Source organism: Dryobates pubescens, chromosome 25 (genome assembly GCF_014839835.1).
Source record: "Dryobates pubescens isolate bDryPub1 chromosome 25, bDryPub1.pri, whole genome shotgun sequence".
NCBI classification, from domain to species: Eukaryota; Metazoa; Chordata; class Aves; order Piciformes; family Picidae; genus Dryobates; species Dryobates pubescens.
This window is the reverse complement of record NC_071636.1, coordinates 5436765-5454513: the sequence shown is the minus strand read 5'-3', so window position 1 is coordinate 5454513 and position 17749 is coordinate 5436765. Positions and strand designations below refer to the sequence as shown.

At 51.7% G+C, this 17749-nt stretch overlaps 1 protein-coding gene across 1 annotated transcript in view; it reads left to right on the top strand.

Annotated features, from left to right (window-relative positions):
* Positions 1–14460, top strand: part of KIAA1671 (KIAA1671 ortholog) — a 77488-nt gene extending 63028 nt beyond the window's left edge. The window contains exons 6-11 of the mRNA XM_009909631.2: positions 5913–6168; positions 10247–10421; positions 11268–11395; positions 12480–12613; positions 13124–13206; positions 14230–14460. Coding sequence (XP_009907933.2) covers positions 5913–6168; positions 10247–10421; positions 11268–11395; positions 12480–12613; positions 13124–13202 — 772 coding nt within the window. The 3' untranslated portion in view covers positions 13203–13206; positions 14230–14460. The remainder of the gene's footprint in view (positions 1–5912; positions 6169–10246; positions 10422–11267; positions 11396–12479; positions 12614–13123; positions 13207–14229) is intronic.
* The last annotated feature ends 3289 nt before the right edge of the window (positions 14461–17749 follow it).

Sequence of the window (17749 nt, the reverse complement as noted above, 5' to 3'; positions counted from 1 at the left end):
TGGATGATCTTTGAGGTCTCTTCCAACCTTGATGACTCTGTGGTGGAGTCCCCATCCCTGGAGGTGTCCAAGCAACAAGTAGGTGAGGGACTTTGGAACATGTTCTAGTGGTCATGGAGGTGTTGGGCAGAAGGTTGGAGTTGATGATCTCGGAGGTCTTATCAACCTGAACGATTCTGTGATGCTGCCTACCCTGTGTGAGCAACACCCTGGCTGCTCAGCCAGGGTGCTAGCAAAAGAGCATTTTTGGGGGCTGCTTTTAATGCTGTGCTTGTTGAGCTCCTACAGCAGACATTAATGTCACTTGTGTTTGGTGTGTGCTGCACTTGAGAGCTGTGTGTTATAAATATTGTATTGCTGGGAGATCAAGCTTGAAGCTCCGTGAGCGAGGTGACATGCCAACAGTGACATCCAAGGCTCCTGTAAAATTAACTCTGACTTCAGTGTCTTCTAGGCATCATCTGAAATCACTTTCCTAACCAAGTCTCTTGTCTCAGCTTGCAGAACAGGCAAACAGAATCTCAAGAGCTGCCTGGGAGGAAAAGATCTCGAGCTCATCCAGTCCAGCTTTAACCCAGCATCTCCCTGTGCACAGCTGTCAGACTGTTAGACCTGCTAGTGAAACTCTTAGACCTGGCACAGGTTGCCCAGGGAGGTGGTGGGAGCCTAAAAGCCAGGCTGGATGTGGCTCTGAGCAGCCTGCTGTGGTGTGAGGTGTCCCTGCCCATGGGTTGGAACTGGCTGAGCCTTGAGGTCTCTTCCAACCCTGACAATTCTGTGATGTTCCCTAAGTTCCTCATCCTCCAGGCATGGTGACTCCACCACTGCCCTGGGTAGCCTGTTCCAGTGCCTGAAGCTGTGCCAGGGGAGGTTCAGGCTGGATGTTAGGAAGAAGTTCTTCCCAGCAAGAGAGATTGGCCATTGGGATGTGCTGCCCAGGGAGGTGGTGGAGTCCCCATCCCTGGAGGTGTTTAAGAAGAGCCTGGCTGAGGCACTTGGTGCCATGGTTTAGTTGATCAGATGGTGTTGGGTGATAGGCTGGACTGGATGATCTCAAAGGTCTCTTCCAACCTGGTTAATTCTATTCTATTTTTTCCTGTTTTGCTTTGGTGTCCCCACCCCTCCCACCCCCCACATTTGAGCCTTCTTTCAAACCTGGAGGCTTCTTCCTGATTGGAAAAGCTCCACCTAAACAAAAAAATCTCATTTATGGAAGTACTGAGCTTTACCCTCAGGGCTTGGGATTTCCTTTCCACTCTAAGAACTGTTTAGTTTTTCCCCTTTGGTTTTTTTTCTGTCTCACAGCACAGTGAATCTTGAGCATTTCAACCCCCTCCTGCTCTGTTTTGTCTTGACTTAGGGACTTTTTACAGGGACTTGGAGTGCTAGGACAAGGGGCAATGGCTTTGAGCTGGAAGAGAGGAGATTTAGACTGGAAATTAGGAAGAAAGTCTTTCCAGTGAGGTTGTTGAGACACTGGAACAGGTTGCCCAGGGAGCTTGTGGATGCCCCCTCCCTGGAGGTGTTCAAGGGCAGGTTGGATGAAGCCTTGAGCAACCTGGGCTAGTGGGAGGTGTCCCTCCTCATGGCAACAGAGTTGGAACTAGATGATCTTGAAGGTCCCTTCCTGCAGGGGAGCTGGAACTAGATGATCTTGAAGGCCCTTTACCTGCAGGGGAGCTGGAACTAGATGACCTTGAAGGTCCTTTACCTGTAGGAGAGCTGGAACTAGATAATCTTAAAGGTCCCTTCCCTGCAGGGGAGTTGGAACTAGATGATCTAGAAGGTCCCTTCCCTGCAGGGAAGCTGGAACTAGATGATCTTGAAGGTCCCTTCCAACCCAAACTGTTGCATGATTCTTTGGTTCGTGGCAGGGGAATTGCTGATGCATTCATTCAAGCCCTTGGAGAGGACTGAGAGTGCTGAGCTCTTCAATATTGCATTTGGTAATGGACATCTTCCTGGCACTGCCTTTTGTTTGCAGTTTATTTGTTATATCCTCTGCCAGGGGGAGTGCAGCCCTTCTCCTCTTGCCATGGGTGATTCCAGCAGGTCTCTGTGTCTGCTCAAGACCATTGTCTCCTCTGCCAGCTCCAGGGGCAGGAACTTCCAGCAGCCTCAGATAACTCAGCTTTCCTGTTTAGCCTGGGTCACTTCCCCTAGGCTTTGTGCCTGGCCAGCTGTGTGGGCCCCAGTGGTCTGCTCCTCACACAGCCTGACACCATCCTGGTTGGTGTTTTGCCATAAGCTGACCCCCCCCCAGCTGAGAGACCAGCAGGGGAACAGACACCATGGTGTGGGAGTCTCTTTCCCTCCCTGGACTGAGAGAGACAAGATTGAGTCTCTTACACATGGGTGAGTATCAGGAAAATAGAGTAGAACAGAGTAGAATTAACCAGCTTGGAAGAGACCTCAAAGATCATCAAGCCCACCCTATCATCCAACACCATCTGATCAACCAAACCATGGCCAGTCTCAGAATCATAGAATCAATAAGGTTGGAAAAGACCTCAGAGATCACCAAGTCAAACCTGTCACCCAACACCTCATGACTACTAAACCATGGCACCAAGTCCAATCCCCTCTTGAACACCTCCAGGGATGGGGACTCCACCACCTCCCTGGGCAGCACATTCCAATGGCTAACAACTCTCTCTGGGAAGAACTTTCTCCTCCCCTCCAGCCTCAACTTCCCCTGGCACAGCTTGAGACTGTGTCCTCTGGTTCTGGTGCTGCTTGCCTGGGAGAAGAGTCCAACCCCCACCTGGCTACAACCTCCCTTCAGGGAGCTGTAGGCAGCAATAAGGTCTATCAGTGGTGCCCAGTGCCAGGACAAGGGCTAACAGGCACCAACTGGAACATAAGAAGTTCCATGTAAAGATGAGGAGGAACTCCATGAGTTTAAGGGTGCTGGAGCCCTGGAGCAGGCTGCCTAGAGAGTGGTGGTGGAGTCTCCATCTCTGGAGTCACCTCAACCCCTCATGGACACCACCCTGTGCAAGCTGCTGTGGGTGACTCTGCTTTAAGAGGGATGTTGGACCTGGTGATCTCCAGAAGTCCCTTCCAACCCCCACCACGCTGGAATGCTGTGCATGAGGATGTGAGAGGGAAGAGGCTTCCTGGAGATGAGCAAGCCAGGGCCCTCTCAATGCACACCTTGGCTTCCACGGGAGGTGCTAAGCCTGCAGGTTGTCTTTCACCTCCACACTCTTCCATATTCTGCTGGCTCTGAAGCCCCACGCTGCAGATACCAAATGTCTTACACAACCACACTAGACCACAAGTTCCCCCTAGGAGCTCATTAGTCCCATTTGTTAATTATCCTGGGGCCCACTGCTGAAGGAGGGCAGAGGCATTCCCCCTCCTTGCGTGCAGGCTTCGCTCTGCCAGGCTGGGGATGATATCATCTGCTGCAGCGTGAGGATAGCAAACTGTGACCCAGCAGCAGAATCCCAAGTGTCTTCCTGCCAGGATTGTCCCTGGGGATGGCACCAAAGCCTCTGGTTTTGTTGTTTGAACAAGGTGCAGGTGTTGATCCTTGTGGTCAGGGGGTTTGGGGGGGAGGCTTTGGAACAGTGTTCCTGCAGAGAAGATGCTTAGTAACAAGAGATTCTTGTTAAAAAGGGAGGGGAAATGAGTCAGAATCCTGAAATACTTGAGGTTGGGGTTTTTTTAAGCTAGAAATTCCTAAAATTAGGAGCAGGGGAGCCCTGACAGCAGAGTCTTTCTGGGCTTCCCACCTCCTGCTGCTCTAAAGGAGCCTCCCAAGCTATGTGACCGCACACGGCTTTCAGCCCTGACACCACAGCCCGCTCCTGTCAGCCCAGGGAATGGGAATCTTCTTCAGGAACAGACCAGGAGCATCACCCCGCAGGGATGCCAGCCCTGGCTGGTCTCCCCTGGAGCACCCTGAAAGCTGCTGCTTGTGGAGCTCTGCCTTAGGCTGCCACCTGCTGCCGCCTCTCCCTTCCAGCAGCCGTGAAGGATGAAAGCCCTGTGGCTGGAGGGCTGGGCAGCTCTCTCCCGTATTCCCCCGAAGGTAAAAGAGAAGCTCTGTAGGAAGGGGTTGGTGCTGGCAGCCAGTTCTGCAGTGGGCATCTCTGGCTCTAGTGTCCAGGCTAGGAAGGAGCATGGTGGAGGAGCACAGAGTGTTTGTCACTATTGCTGTCCCCAGGCATGGAATCACAGAGTGCTTTGGGTGGGAAGGGACCTTTAGAGCTCATCCAGCCCAAGCTCCTTGCCCTCAGCAGGGACGTCTGCAATTAGGGCAGGTTGCTCAAAGCCTCATGGCTTTCAGCATGGGATAGTTCCAGGGATGTCTGGAGGCACTGGCTCAGCTTCTCCCTTGCAGAGCTCTCTCTAGTGATTTCCAGCCCTCTTCTAGCCCCTTCCCAGTCCTCTTTGCATGCTTTAAATCCACCCACCCTGAAACCAGCAGAGGAGGAGGCTCAGAGGAGACCTTCTTGCTCTCTACAACTACCTGAAGGGAGGTTGTAGCCAGGTGGGGGTTGGTCTCTTCTCCCAGGCAACCAGCACCAGAACAAGAGGACACAGTCTCAAGCTGTTCCAGGGGAGGTTTAGGCTGGAGGTGAGGAAGTTCTTCATAGAAAGAGAGATTGGCCATTGGAATGTGCTGCCCAGGGAGGTGGTGGAGTCCCCATCCCTGGAGGTGTTTAGGAAGAGCCTGGATGAGGCACTTGGTGCCATGGTTTAGTTGATCAGATGGTGTTGGGTGATGGGTTGGACTGGATGATCTCAGAGGTCTTTTCCAACCAGGTCTGGTCTGGTCTGGTCTATCCTATCCTATCCTATCCTATCCTATCCTATCCTATCCTATCCTATCCTATCCTATCCTATCCTATCCTGTTCTGCTCCTGCCTGGCAGGAGTCCATCAAGCCCTTAGCTCTTGTGTGTGATCACATTGTCACTTAAACTGCTAAACCTCCCAGCAGGATCTGATCCACCTAATCATTCCCTGTCCTCTCTGCTCTTGCCCATCTCGATTCAGGAGTTACTGCTGCTTGTGTTCCTTGTCTGTTGTGGAGCAAAGCTAGAGGCAGTAAGAGAAGCACAATCTAACAGAAGTCACAGGGAGGAGCTGTTGGTCTTGGGATGACAGCAGCAGGGACACTTCTTCCTGTCAGAGCACAGGGATGGGATTTCTTTGTTTGTTTTAAGTCCAATTTCTGTTAGCCCCTGAAAATTGCATCCCAAAATGTTCTGCCCTGCTGAAGGTGCTTTGGTTTCCTTGGAGGGATGTGAAATGGGGATGGCACTCGCTGCATGGTGTGCATGCAGTCATTGAATTGTTTGGGTTGCAAAAGCCCTCTAAGATCACAGACTCCAACCATCAACCCCACCATGGCCATCAAACCACGTCCCCAAGTGCCATGGCCACAGGTTTCTTGAACACTTCCAGGGATGGGGACTCCACCACCTCCCTGGGCAGCCTGTGCCAATCCCTGACCACTCTTGCAGCAAAGACATTCTTCCTCCTCTCCAAGCTAACCCTCTCCTGGCACAATTTCAGGCCATTTCCTCTTGTTCCACCACCTGATACGAGGAAGAAGAGACCAACCCCCACCTAGCTCCAGCCTCCTTTCAGGGAGTTGCAGAGAGCAATGAGGTCTCCCCTGAGCCTCCTCTCCAAACTACAAATCCCAGCTCCCTCCCTCCTCCCCAGCCCTGTTCTCCAGACCCTTCCCCAGCTTTGCTGCCTTTCTCCGGGCCCGCTCCAGCCCCTCCACCTCCTTCTTGCAGCGAGTGAGACCCAAACCTGCCCCCAGGCTTTGAGCTGTGGCCTCACCAGTGCCCAGCAGAGGGGCACAGTCTCTTCCCTGCTGGGTCACCCAAACAACTCTCCCTGCCCTGGTTCACCCTGGAGTCTCACAGCTCTCTTTTTGGTTTGCAGCTTTGCGGCCGAGTCTCCCTCCTCAGAGAACGATGGCATTTCCAGCAGGAAGCTGCCCCCAGGTAGCCACCCGTCCTCCCTGTCCTCTCAGACAGAGCCTGCCTCCCTGGCTGACCACCATGACTTCTCCAAAGACCAAAGGAGCACAAGCCTGGACCGTTCCAGCACGGACATGGACTCTACTGATGGGACTGATTTGCCTCCCGCAGGAGACGCTTGCCCGGACGAGAAGACCACGGATTTCTCTTTCATCGATGTAAGTTACCCTGCTGGGCACCACAAGTCCTCCTCCCATGCCAGCTGCATCTTCTGGAAGCTTCACCCTCGACCTTCTGCCCTTCCTGTATCACTTGGGATTTTCCTGCCTCAAAAAATTGGCCTGCCTTTTCTTGGCCACATTTGAATCTTTCTGCCTGAAAAGCTGAAGATCAAAGGCACCAAGTCATAGAATCAGCAAGGGTGGAGGAGACCTCAGGGATCATCAAGTCCAACTTATCACCCAACACCTCATGACTACTAAACCATGGCACCAAGTGCCACATCCAGTCCCCTCTTGAGCACCTCCAGGGATGGGGACTCCACCACCTCCCTGGGCAGCACATCCCAATGGCCAATCTCTCTTGCTGGGAAGAACTTTCTCCTCACCTCCAGCCTAAACTTCCCCTGGCACAGCTTGAGACTGTGTCCTCTTGTTCTGGTGCTGCTTGCCTGGGAGAAGAGACCAACCCCCACCTGGCTACCACCTCCTTTCAGGGAGTTGTAGAGAGCAAGAAGGTCTCCCCTGAGCCTCCTCTTCTGCAGGCTAAGCAACCCCAGCTCCTTCAGCCTCTCCTCCCAGGGCTGTGCTCCAGACCTCTCCCCAGCTTTGTTGCCCTTCTCTGGACACCTTCAGGAGTCTCAATGTCCTTCTTAAATTGTGGGGCCCAACTTCCAGTTCCTCCTAGATCCTACAGCCTTAGGTTCTGAGGGATCCCAAGAAGCCAGTGGCCTCAGCTCTCCTTTGCTAGTGGCTTGCTGAAGCTGCTCTTTCTCTTTCTGCTCCTTGATGAGCTCCAAGAGGAGAGCTAAATGACTTTATGAGCATGGGAAGCATAATTAAATCCCACAAGTAGCTGCTGGCTGCTGTGCCATGAGCTGTGCAAGATTTAAGGCTATGAAGACATTTACTAACAGTTTCCTTATTTACTCACCCTGTAGTAGCTTGCAGTTGCAGTGGAAAGGATGCTTTGGGGTTTTTTTTTCCTTCTCCTGCTTAAAGATCTTGCAGCTGCTCTTTTCTGGCCATATGCTGTCAGAGGAGGTTTGGTGTTCTCTCAAGGCACTGCCACGAGGAGTTTGTTCAGCTTCTAAGAGGGGCTGCTTTCTCTTTGCTTAAGGTTGGTTCACCACCACCTTTTGCTCCACTAGTGGCAGATAGGCAAGGCTTAGATGAATCACAACCATGCTAGGAAGGTCTCAGATGTGCTGCCGAGTCATAGAATCACAGAATGGGTTGGCTTGGAAGGGACCCCCAAAGGTCATCCAGTCCAACCCCCCTGTGGTCAGAAGGGACATCCTCCCCTAGATCAGGTTGCTCAGAGCCTTGTCAAGCCTGAGCCTGAATATCTCCAGGGATGGGGCCTCAAATACCTTCCTGGGCAACCTGTGCTGGTGCTCCAGCACCCTCATGGTGCAGAGCTTGTTCCTAACATCCAATCTATGTCTGCTCTTCTCTCCTTTCAGACCGTTTCCCCTCCTCCTGTCACTGCAGGCCTTTGCAAACAGTCCCTCTGCAGCCTTCTTGTAGCCCCCTTCAGGTACAGGCAGGCTGCTATTGGGGTCTCCCCAGAGCCCCTCTTCTCCTCTCCAGGCTGAACAACCCCAGCTCCATCAGCCTGTCCTTGTGGCAGAGGTTTTTCAGACCCCTGGGCATTTCTGTGGCCCTCCTCTGGACCTGTTCCATCAGGCCTGTGTCCTTGTGTTGAGGGCTCCAAAGCTGGGCACAGAGCAAGTCTTTCATTTGTGTCCACCTCCCCACCCCCCCCAAAAAGACTGAAACTGCAGGCAATAAATGCTGTGCTTGAGATGCTTCCTGAGGAGCAGAGGGCAAAAGGAAGGCTATTTGAGCCACACACATGGAATCATAAGCACCATGTTGCCTCCTAAAAGAGAGTCACAGAATTGTTTGGGTTGGAAAAGCCCTCTAAGATCATGGAGTCCAGCCCCACCATGGCCATCAAACCCTGTCCCCAGGTGCCATGGCCACAGGTTTCTTGACCACCTCCAGGGATGGGGACTCCACCACCTCCCTGGGCAGCACATTCCAAGGGCCAATCTTTCTTGCTGGGAAGAACTTTCTCCTCACCTCCAGCCTAAATTTCCCCTGGCACAGCTTGAGACTGTGTCCTCTTGTTCTGGTGCTGGTTGCCTGGGAGAAGAGACCAACCCCCACCTGGCTACAACCTCCCTTCAGGGAGCTGTAGACAGCAAGAAGGTCTCCAACCTAACCCTCCCCTGGCACAATTTCAGGCCATTTCCTCTCATCCCATAACCTGACACTAGGGAAAAGAAGGCAGACTCCAACCTCCTTTGAGGTAGCTGGTAGAGGGCAACGAGGAACTGAGGAGCAGGTTGCCCTACAGAAGGTCTGTGCAGGAAGCAGCTTGGTCTGGAGCAGCAGAACTGACTGTTCACAATATCTCAGCTGCTTCCTGTGGAGGCTGTTCCAGTGTGCTTCCAGCCAGCTCTGTTCTCTACTGGTGTTGCCATCTAGGAGGAGCTGCAAAAAGCTGTGCTTTGCCAAGGCAGGTGCTGCTCTCCTCTTCCAGCCCCTGCCAGCTCTGAAGCAGAAACCACCCTGGGTGCAGCATTGCTTTGAGGCTCCCTGACTGCGCATGGCTCAGCTGTGGAATCAGCTGATAAGCCTTTGGCAGGACAGCCCAAGGGCACTTGTGGCAGCCTAAAGGAATTGTTGGTGCCCACAGCAGCATGGGCAGCATCTTTGTCTCTGTCCATCAGTGGCTCTGCAGGTAGTGGAGATGGTCCTGGACAGCTGAAGGTGCCTCTTGAAAGCACTCATGGCTTAGCTACAGCTGGGGGTAGGCTGGTTTAAGGAGTGGCTTATTCCTGCCCTGAAATCTCCTTGAAAAGAAGCAAGGCCACAGCTGAAGAAGAAGCTGATGGAGGTCTGCTGACTGCAGGCAAAACTCTGCCAACAAATGGCTTTAGAGAAACAACTCAGCTGCAGCTCCTTCTTTGCTCTCAAAGTGGGTTTGCCTTGAAGTGGCTGATCACAGACCTTTTCTGAGTGCTGTGACACTTAACTTTCAGCCTCCTTGTTGCTGGTGAGTGGCTTGAAACTTCTGCAGGTGTCAACCCATCAGAACAGGGCTCTGCAGCACTCTGCTTCAAGAGGGTTTTGTGTAGCTGCTCTCTTGAGATGCAAATCCTCTTGCTGACCTTCAGCCACTGCCAGCTAGTGAGGCCTCTATTGCTAAAACACTCTGGGAACCCAAAGTCCTCTCTGTGGCCATTACTTTGGAGTGATTTGGTGACAAGACCTTGTGCAGATCAGACATGTCCAGCCAAGAGAGATCAAAGAGCCAGCACCTCACCCAGGTAGCCCCCATGCAGCACATCCTCATCAGGAAATCTCTTTAACAGAGTTTGAAGTGACATGATTAATGCTGATAATCAGATTCATTAAGAAATGGTGTGGTCAGCAGGAGCAGGGAGCTCATTCTGCCCTGTGCTCAGCGCTGGTTAGGCCACACCTTGAGTCCTGTGTCCAGTTCTGGGCTCCTCAGTTTAGGAAAGAGGTTGAGGTGCTGGAAGGTGTCCAGAGAAGGGCAACAAAGCTGGAGAGGGGTCTGGAGCACAGCCCTGTGAGGAGAGGCTGAGGGAGCTGGGGTTGCTTAGCCTGGAGAAGAGGAGGCTCAGGAGAGACCTTCTTGCTCTCTCCAACTCCCTGAAGGGAGGTTGTAGCCAGGAGGGGGTTGGTCTCTTCTCCCAGGCAAGCAGCACCAGAACAAGAGGACACAGCCTCAAGCTGTGCCAGGGGAAGTTTAGGCTGGAGGTGAGGAGAAAGTTCTTCACAGAAAGAATTATTTGCCATTGGAATGTGCTGCCCAGGGAGGTGATGGAGTCCCCATCCCTGGAGGTGTTCAAGAGGGGACTGGATGTGGCACTTGGTGCCATGAGGTGCTGGGTGAGAGGTTGGACTGGATGATCTCCGAGCTCTTTTCCAACCTTGTTGATTCTCTGATGAGCTCTACATAGCTGTGTGAAGGGGTGAATGCACTGGAGGAGGTGAGGAAATGGTGGAGATGACTTCAGGCCTTTGCTTCTCTTCCTAGCAAACCGCTGTCCTGGACTCCAGCGCGCTGAAGACTCGCGTCCAGCTCAGCAAGAAGAGACGCCGCCGGGTTCCCGTCTCCCACTCCCTCAGAAGAAGCAGGGGGCTGGAGTTTGAGAACAGGTTTTCTTTGACAGAGGAGCCAGATAATGCCTGGATGTTTAAAGATTCCACAGGTATCCCTCCACTCTCTGAAAGGAGCATTTCAGTTGGAAGAGACCTTGCAGCTCATCCCGGCCGGCCCTTAAGCCAGCGCTGCCAGGGCACCACCCAGCCGTGGCCCTCAGCACCACAGCTCCATGGCTCTGAAGGGATGGGGACTCCACCACTGCCTTGGGCAGCTTGGGGCAGGCCTTGACAACCCTTACCATGAAGAAATTGTTCCTCATGTCCAGCCTAAAGCTCCCCACTGGGAAAACTTGAGGCCATTTCCACTTGTCCTATCCCTTGTTCATTGGAAGGAGAGACAGGCTCCCAGCTGGCTCTGACCTCCTTTCAGGGAGCTGTAGAGAGCCAGAAGGCCTCCCCTCAGCCTCCTTTTCTCCAGGCTGCAAACCCCACAGTTTCCTGAGCTGCTCCTCACAAGAGTTACCAATATCTGAAAGCCTCTGGGGGACCTTCTTGTAACTTCTCAGTGCTTAAAGGGGCTGAGAAGAAAGCTGGGGATAGACTTTTGAGCAGGACCTGTTGTGACAAGACAAGGGGTGATGGTTTAAACTAAAAGGAGATTCAGACTGCAGAGAAGAAATGATTTGACACTGAGGGTGGTGAGAGCCTGGCCCAGGGTGCCCAGAGAGGTGGTTGATGCCCCAATCCCTGGCACCATTGCAGGTCAGGTTGTTTGGGGCTGTGAGCAACCTGCTCTGGTTGCAGATGTCCCTGCTTGAGCGCAGGGGGTTGGACTGGATGAGCTTGAAAGGTTCTTTCCCACCCAAACCAGTCTACGATCTAGAGCAAGGTATAGATGAAAAGGCTCTTGTCTGAGGTTTTGTTTCCCCTCTGCTTTTGTTTTTAACCATTAGAAGAGAAGAAAACTATGCAACAGGAGGATTCTGAGGAAGAAGAGAGGATCCACCGGAGCGGAAGATCCTCATCCGTACACGCCCAGAGGCTCCCCGTGTTTCCCGGGATGGACCACTCTGTCCTCAAGGTGACCATGGGCAGAGCACACCAGAGGAGACTCACAGAGCCTCAGGAGCTGCAGAAGCTCTAGGAACAGAGCTAGGAACCTCTGCTGGAGATGACAAAGTTGTTGGGATGGTGTGGCAGAGGGCTGGGGTGGGTAATGGAATTAACCAGGTTGAAAAAGGCCTTTGAGATGATGGAGTCCAACCTATCAGCCAACACCATCTCATCAACTAAACCATGGCACCAAGTGCCTCATCCAGGCTCTTCCTAAACATCTCCAGGGATGGGGACTCCACCACCTCCCTGGGCAGCACATTCCCATGGCCAATCTCTCTTGCTGGGAAAAACTTCTTCCTAACATCCAGCTTGAACTTCCCCTGTCACAGCTTGAGACTGTGTCCTCTTGTTCTGGTGCTGCTTGCCTGGGAGAAGAGACCAACCCCCACCTGGGCTACAACCTCCCTTCAGGGAGCTGTAGAGAGCAAGAAGGTCTCCCCTGAGCCTTCTCCTCTCCAGGCAAAGCAACCCCAGCTCCCTCAGCCTCTCCTCACAGGGCTGTGCTCCAGACCCCTCCCCAGCTTTGTTGCCCTTCTCTGGACACCTTCCAGCACCTCAACATCTTTCCTAAAATGAGGAGCCCAGAACTGGACACAGGACTCCAGGTGTGGCCTAACCAGTGCTGAGCACAGGGCAGAATGACCTCCCTGGCCACACTGTTCCTGATGCAGTCCAGGATGCCATTGGCCTTCTTGGCCAGCTGGGCACACTGCTGGCTCATGTTCAGCCTACTATCAACCAGTATCCCCAGGTCCCTTTCTGCTTGGCTGCTCTCAGCCACTCTGCCCCCAGCCCTAGGTAATGTGTAGAGAAACCTTGTGGTTATCTTTCTCACTTTTAACTGAGTAGAAATATGAAGTGATCTTGGGGGTGGGGGGAAATTAGCTGTGCCACAGCAAAACCTGCTCCAGAGCTGCAGGGGGTTGTGAGGAGTCCTCCTCTGATTTCATCATGGACCTTTGGAAGGCTGAGTGATTTTGGTTTGCATCTTAAAAACCCTCTCAGAGCTGCCTTTCAAAAGTTCCCTTTCCTTTGTTTGCCTCATTCAGGCCCAGCTGAGGAGAAGACATGAGGCTGAGAGTCCTGGTGAAATAAGTTCTGCTCAGCTCTTCAAGTCCCCAAAATCCCAGCTTGGAACTCCTGGCAGCAGAGTGCTGCCCTCCAGTGTGGAGAAGGAGGAGAGGTGAGAAGCTTCCATCAGCCACAGGAGGATGCTGATGCTTGTTTGAGTGGCAGAAAAAACCCACCCCAATCACAGAGCTGTTGAGGTTGGAAAACACCTCTGGCATTGAGTCCAACCATCAAGCCAACCCCACCATGGCCACTAAACCAGGTCCCAAAGTGCCCTGGCCACAGGTTTCTTGAACCCCTCCAGGGATGGGGACTCCACCACCTCCCTGGGCAGCCTGTGCCAGTGCCTGACCACTCTTGCAGCAAAGAGATTTTTCCTCCTCTCCAACCTAACCTTCCCCTGGCACAATTTCAGGCCATTCCTTCTTGTTCCATCACCTCATGGAACCAACCCCACCTCGCTCCAGCCTCCTCTCAGGGAGTTGTAGAGAGCAGTGAGGTCTCCCCTGGGCCTCCTCAGTGCAAGGCTGGAGGGGAAGTTGCACATTTCTTCAGTTTTTATTTCTCTTAATGAGTTTTCATCATTAAAGAGTTTGTTTGGTGGGTTTTTTGCATGTCCTAGGTCAGAAGAAAAGTCTCCTCAGTGGCTGAAGGAGCTGAAATCAAAGAAGAGACAGAGCCATTATGAGAATCAGGTTTGAAAAGGTACCTTTGGACAGAATCACTGGGTTGGGAGGGACCTCCAGAGTGGCCATCTAGACCCAACCCCCCTGTAGTAAGCAAGCAGGGACATCCCCAACTAGATCAGGTTGCTCAGAAGAAGGGGTTTGTGACATGAGAGGACACAGAGACAAAAATCCCCCATGGAAGACATCTCCTTAACGCTGCCACAGCTCTGGGAGCACCAGCAGGGCAGCAGCCTCCCACCAGGCATGGGCCCAAGAGGAGGCAGAGGAGGTTTTTGCAGAAGAGAAGTTTCCATTCCCAGCTGCTCTCTGTGACTTGTGGGGTTTCTCTTTCCCTGGCTCTCTGCAGATCACTTTGTTTGAACAGCACTCAGCCTGTTTGTGCTGTGATTTCATGGTGCTTCCACCCAGCAGGAATGAGGCTCTGGCTGGCTCTCACCCGTTGGGAAAATCTTGGTGTGGGTTGTTCCAGCGGTTGTCTGAGCAGCCCTGGAGCACTCAGGGCATGAAACAGGACAAGGCTGAGCTGCCACTGCAACACTGATATGGGAAGGGACCTTTCAAGCCCATCCTGTCCAATTGCCCTGCAGTCAGCAGGGACATCTGCAGCTAGAGCAGGTTGCTCACAGCCCCAAACCACCTGACCTGCAATGGTGCCGGGGGTGGGATGTCTGCCACCTCTCTGGGTAACCTGGGCCAGCCTCTCACCACCCTCAGTGTCAAACATTTCTCCCTTCTCTCCAGCCTGAATCTCCCTCTTGCAGTTTCAAACCATCCCCCCACCTTGTCCCATCCCAACAGGCCCTGCTCAAAACTCTCTTCTATTAATTCCACTTTAATTATTGAAAGGGTGCTACGAGGCCTCCCTGGAGCCTTCTCTTCTCCAGGCTGAACAACCCCCACCTCCCTCACCCTTCCTTCAGTTTGTGGGCCTCTCCTCTCACAAACCCTGAGAAGAGGGGTCTCTGCTGCTTCTTTGCCCACCTTCTGCTGTCACTCCGTTGCCTCAGTTTTGTTTGGTGTTTCCTTTGGGTCCTTCCAGATGCTGACGCTAACTAGAAGAAGATACAGAAGTCTAACAGAAGCCTTAACTCATCTGAACCTAAAACTTCACGTCATGTTGCTGCTGTTTGCTTCCTGCCTCAACTGCTATGTGCATGGTGCCTTCCTGTTTCGTGGAGAAAGCTGCTTAACGTTCATGGTCAAATACAAAGCTGGGTCGGTGTCGGATGCGGGAGGAGGAGAGGAGAAGAGGACTGGGGGAGGAGGAGAGGAGAAGAGGACTGGGGGAGAAGGAGAGGAGAAGAGGACTGGGGGAGAAGGAGAGAAGAGGACAGTGGGAGGAGGAAAAGAGAAGAGGATGGTGGGAGAAGGAAAGCAGAAGAGGATGGTCTCCCCTTGGCAGAAGATCTCCCAGGCAGCACTTCCCCCAAGGCAGACCCGTCGGCTCTTCAGCTAGGAGCGCCGCCGCGGGAGGAGCTGCGCCTCAGCTCCGCGCCTCGGCCTGGGCTGGAGGCATCGGAGGTGGAACCTGGGGCTTTGTGTTTGCTTGTGGGGGGGAAAAAACCACCCAACCACCAATTGGAAATCCAATTTTAATCCTGTTGATTTGTTTGGGGGGAGGGGGGCAAAGTTACAAAACAAAAAGCTGTTTGGAATGAAGTTTGTGGAAGGTGAGAGTGCAAGAGAACAAATCCTGTGTTTGCTGCCATACTGCCAGAGGAAAACTTGAGTAGTTTTTTTTTGGGGGGGGGTCAGATGTATTTTTTTTGGGGGGGGTGTTGGCTGATAGAGATGGGAAGGGGGGTGGGGGGAAAGGGGAGTTTTTGTTTAGGTGAACAAAAAAAGACATGTTCTGCTTTGGTTTCTTTCCTCCTTTGGGGAGGGGCGGCGCTCTGCAGCAGCGATAGGATCCTGTGCGTCGTCAGCCTGTGGAGTAATTGCTTCAGTAGGATGTCTTTGCTGAAAACAAACACACACACAAAGAAAGGATCAAGCAATAATGTCAAACCCAACACCCCCCCACCCCCAGTTCTCTTTAAAGTCAAAAAGCAACACCCCTCCCTCCCTCCCTCCCTCCCAACCCCCTTCCCCCCCCCCGACCATAGTGTAAATATTGTTTTTATAACCAAGGAAGGGAAGGGGGGGTGGGGAGGGGAGGGGAGGGGAGGCTGTTCCACTCCTATCAGGGTTCCAGCTCAGTGTTGAATGTCACTTTAGTAGCAGTTTGGGTGAAGTCCCACTTCAGGTTTTTATTCGTTGAAGCTTGTAAATACCAGGTTGAAGTTTTGGGGTCTGTTGGCTTGCTTTGGGGCTTTTAGTTTGTTTTCATGCTGCTTTGGTTTCTTCTTTTCCTTCTTTCCTTGTCCTTTTTTTTCCTTGTCCTTTTTTTTCCTTGTCCTTTTTTTTCCTTGTCCTTTTTTTTCCTTGTCCTTTTTTTTCCTTGTCCTTTTTTTTCCTTGTCCTTTTTTTTCCTTGTCCTTTTTTCCTTGTCCTTTTTTCCTTGTCCTTTTTTCCTTGTCCTTTTTTCCTTGTCCTTTTTTCCTTTTCCTTTTTTTGTCTTTTCCTTTTTTTGTCTTTTCCTTTTTTTGTCTTTTCCTTTTTTTGTCTTTTCCTTTTTTTGTCTTTTCCTTTTTTTGTCTTTTCCTTTTTTTGTCTTTTCCTTTTTTTGTCTTTTCCTTTTTTCCTTTTCCTTTTTTCCTTTTCCTTTTTTCCTTTTCCTTTTTTCCTTTTCCTTTTTTTGTCTTTTCCTTTTTTTGTCTTTTCCTTTTTTTGTCTTTTCCTTTTTTTGTCTTTTCCTTTTTTTGTCTTTTCCTTTTTTTGTCTTTTCCTTTTTTTGTCTTTTCCTTTTTTTGTCTTTTCCTTTTTTTGTCTTTTCCTTTTTTTGTCTTTTCCTTTTTTTGTCTTTTCCTTTTTTTGTCTTTTCCTTTTTTTGTCTTTTCCTTTTTCCTTTTCCTTTTTTTGTCTTTTCCTTTTTGTCTTTTCCTTTTTGTCTTTTCCTTTTGTTCTTTTCCCTTTTTATTTTCTTTTATTCTTTTCCTTTTTACTTTTCCTTCTTTTCCTTTTTTCTTTTCCTTTCGTTTCTTTTCCCCTTTTGTTTCTTTTCCTTTTCCCTGGGATAACCTCAAGGTGATCTTCAGCTCCTCAGATGCTTTTCCTTTCCCTTGGGTCAAACTGATGTTCTGATAGTGGTGTAGCTATCTCCTGCATAACCCAGGGGTGTGATGAGTATCACTAACAGCTCAGCTATGTTGATACCTTTGAATACAGATTCTGAGATACCAACCCAGACGTCCACTTCAGACAGACTTTTATTGTTTCCCCTTCCTCCCTCTTCCCCCTCCTCCCCCCCCAAATAAGTGCTCTTCTCAGCAAACCTTGAAAAAATGTAGCCTGAGGAGGGAGGTGGTTGTGTCTCCTTGGGGTTCCTCAGGGCTCCACTCAGAAAGCAGCCATGTGCAAGGATGAAAGGAGATCAAGACTGAAGCTGTCTCCTCCTTGGTGCCCTCCTGGACTTGGCAGAGCTTCCAGCCACCCTAAAGCCACGTGGGATAGCCTGGCATGGGGACAATGTGGTGTTGGGACAGCGTGGCCTGGGGATGATGTGGGGTTGGGGCACCATGGTGTGGGAGTATCATGGGGTGGGAACACTGTGGTGTTGGAGCACCATGGTGTGGAAACATTGTGATGTTGGAGCATCATGGTGTGGGAATATCATGGTGTGGGGGCACCATGGTGTGGGAATATCATGGTGTGGGAGCATCTTGGTGTTGGGGCACCATGGTGTGGGAACATCTTGGTGTGGGAGCATCTTGGTGTTGGGGCACCATGGTGTGGGAACATCTTGGTGTGGGGGCACCATGGTGTTGGGGCACCATGGTGTGGGAACATCTTGGTGTGGAAGCATCTTGGTGTTGGGGCACCATGGTGTGGGAGCATCTTGGTGTGGAAGCATCTTGGTGTTGGGGCACCATGGTGTGGGAACATCTTGGTGTGGAAGCATCTTGGTGTTGGGGCACCATGGTGTGGGAACATCTTGGTGTGGGAGCATCTTGGTGTTGGGGCAGTATGGCAGCCACGGGACTGGAGCTGGAGCAAGTGCTGCTCCTCACGTCACACTTCCCTTGTCCTGCAGATGGGCTTCTCTAGACATTAAAGACAAAGCACCAGCACTTGGACTCATTTCCTGTCTTTTAATTGGTGATCAGTGTTACAGCAAGCTTGATTTACCTGGGGTTACCACCATGGTGCATCTGGCATGCCTGGGCTGCTGTCTATCGAGCTGGTAGCTGCCAAAACCTTGTGCCAATTCTTCTCATGGAGGAGTCTCAGATGAGGTGATTTTTTTATGAGATATATATATATATTTCCCCCTCCCCCCAGTCCCAGTCTGCTGCTAGGAAATAGCAGCAGAATGGCAGGAGACGAGTCCCATATGTGCATCTCTGTCTCTTTCCCACATTCAGTCCCAGGAGCAGCTCCCTGTAGGTGATGGGAGATGCAAGGAGTGCGTCCCTCTTACGTAAAACATCTCTCCCTTGCTGCTGTGCCCTGTTTCACAC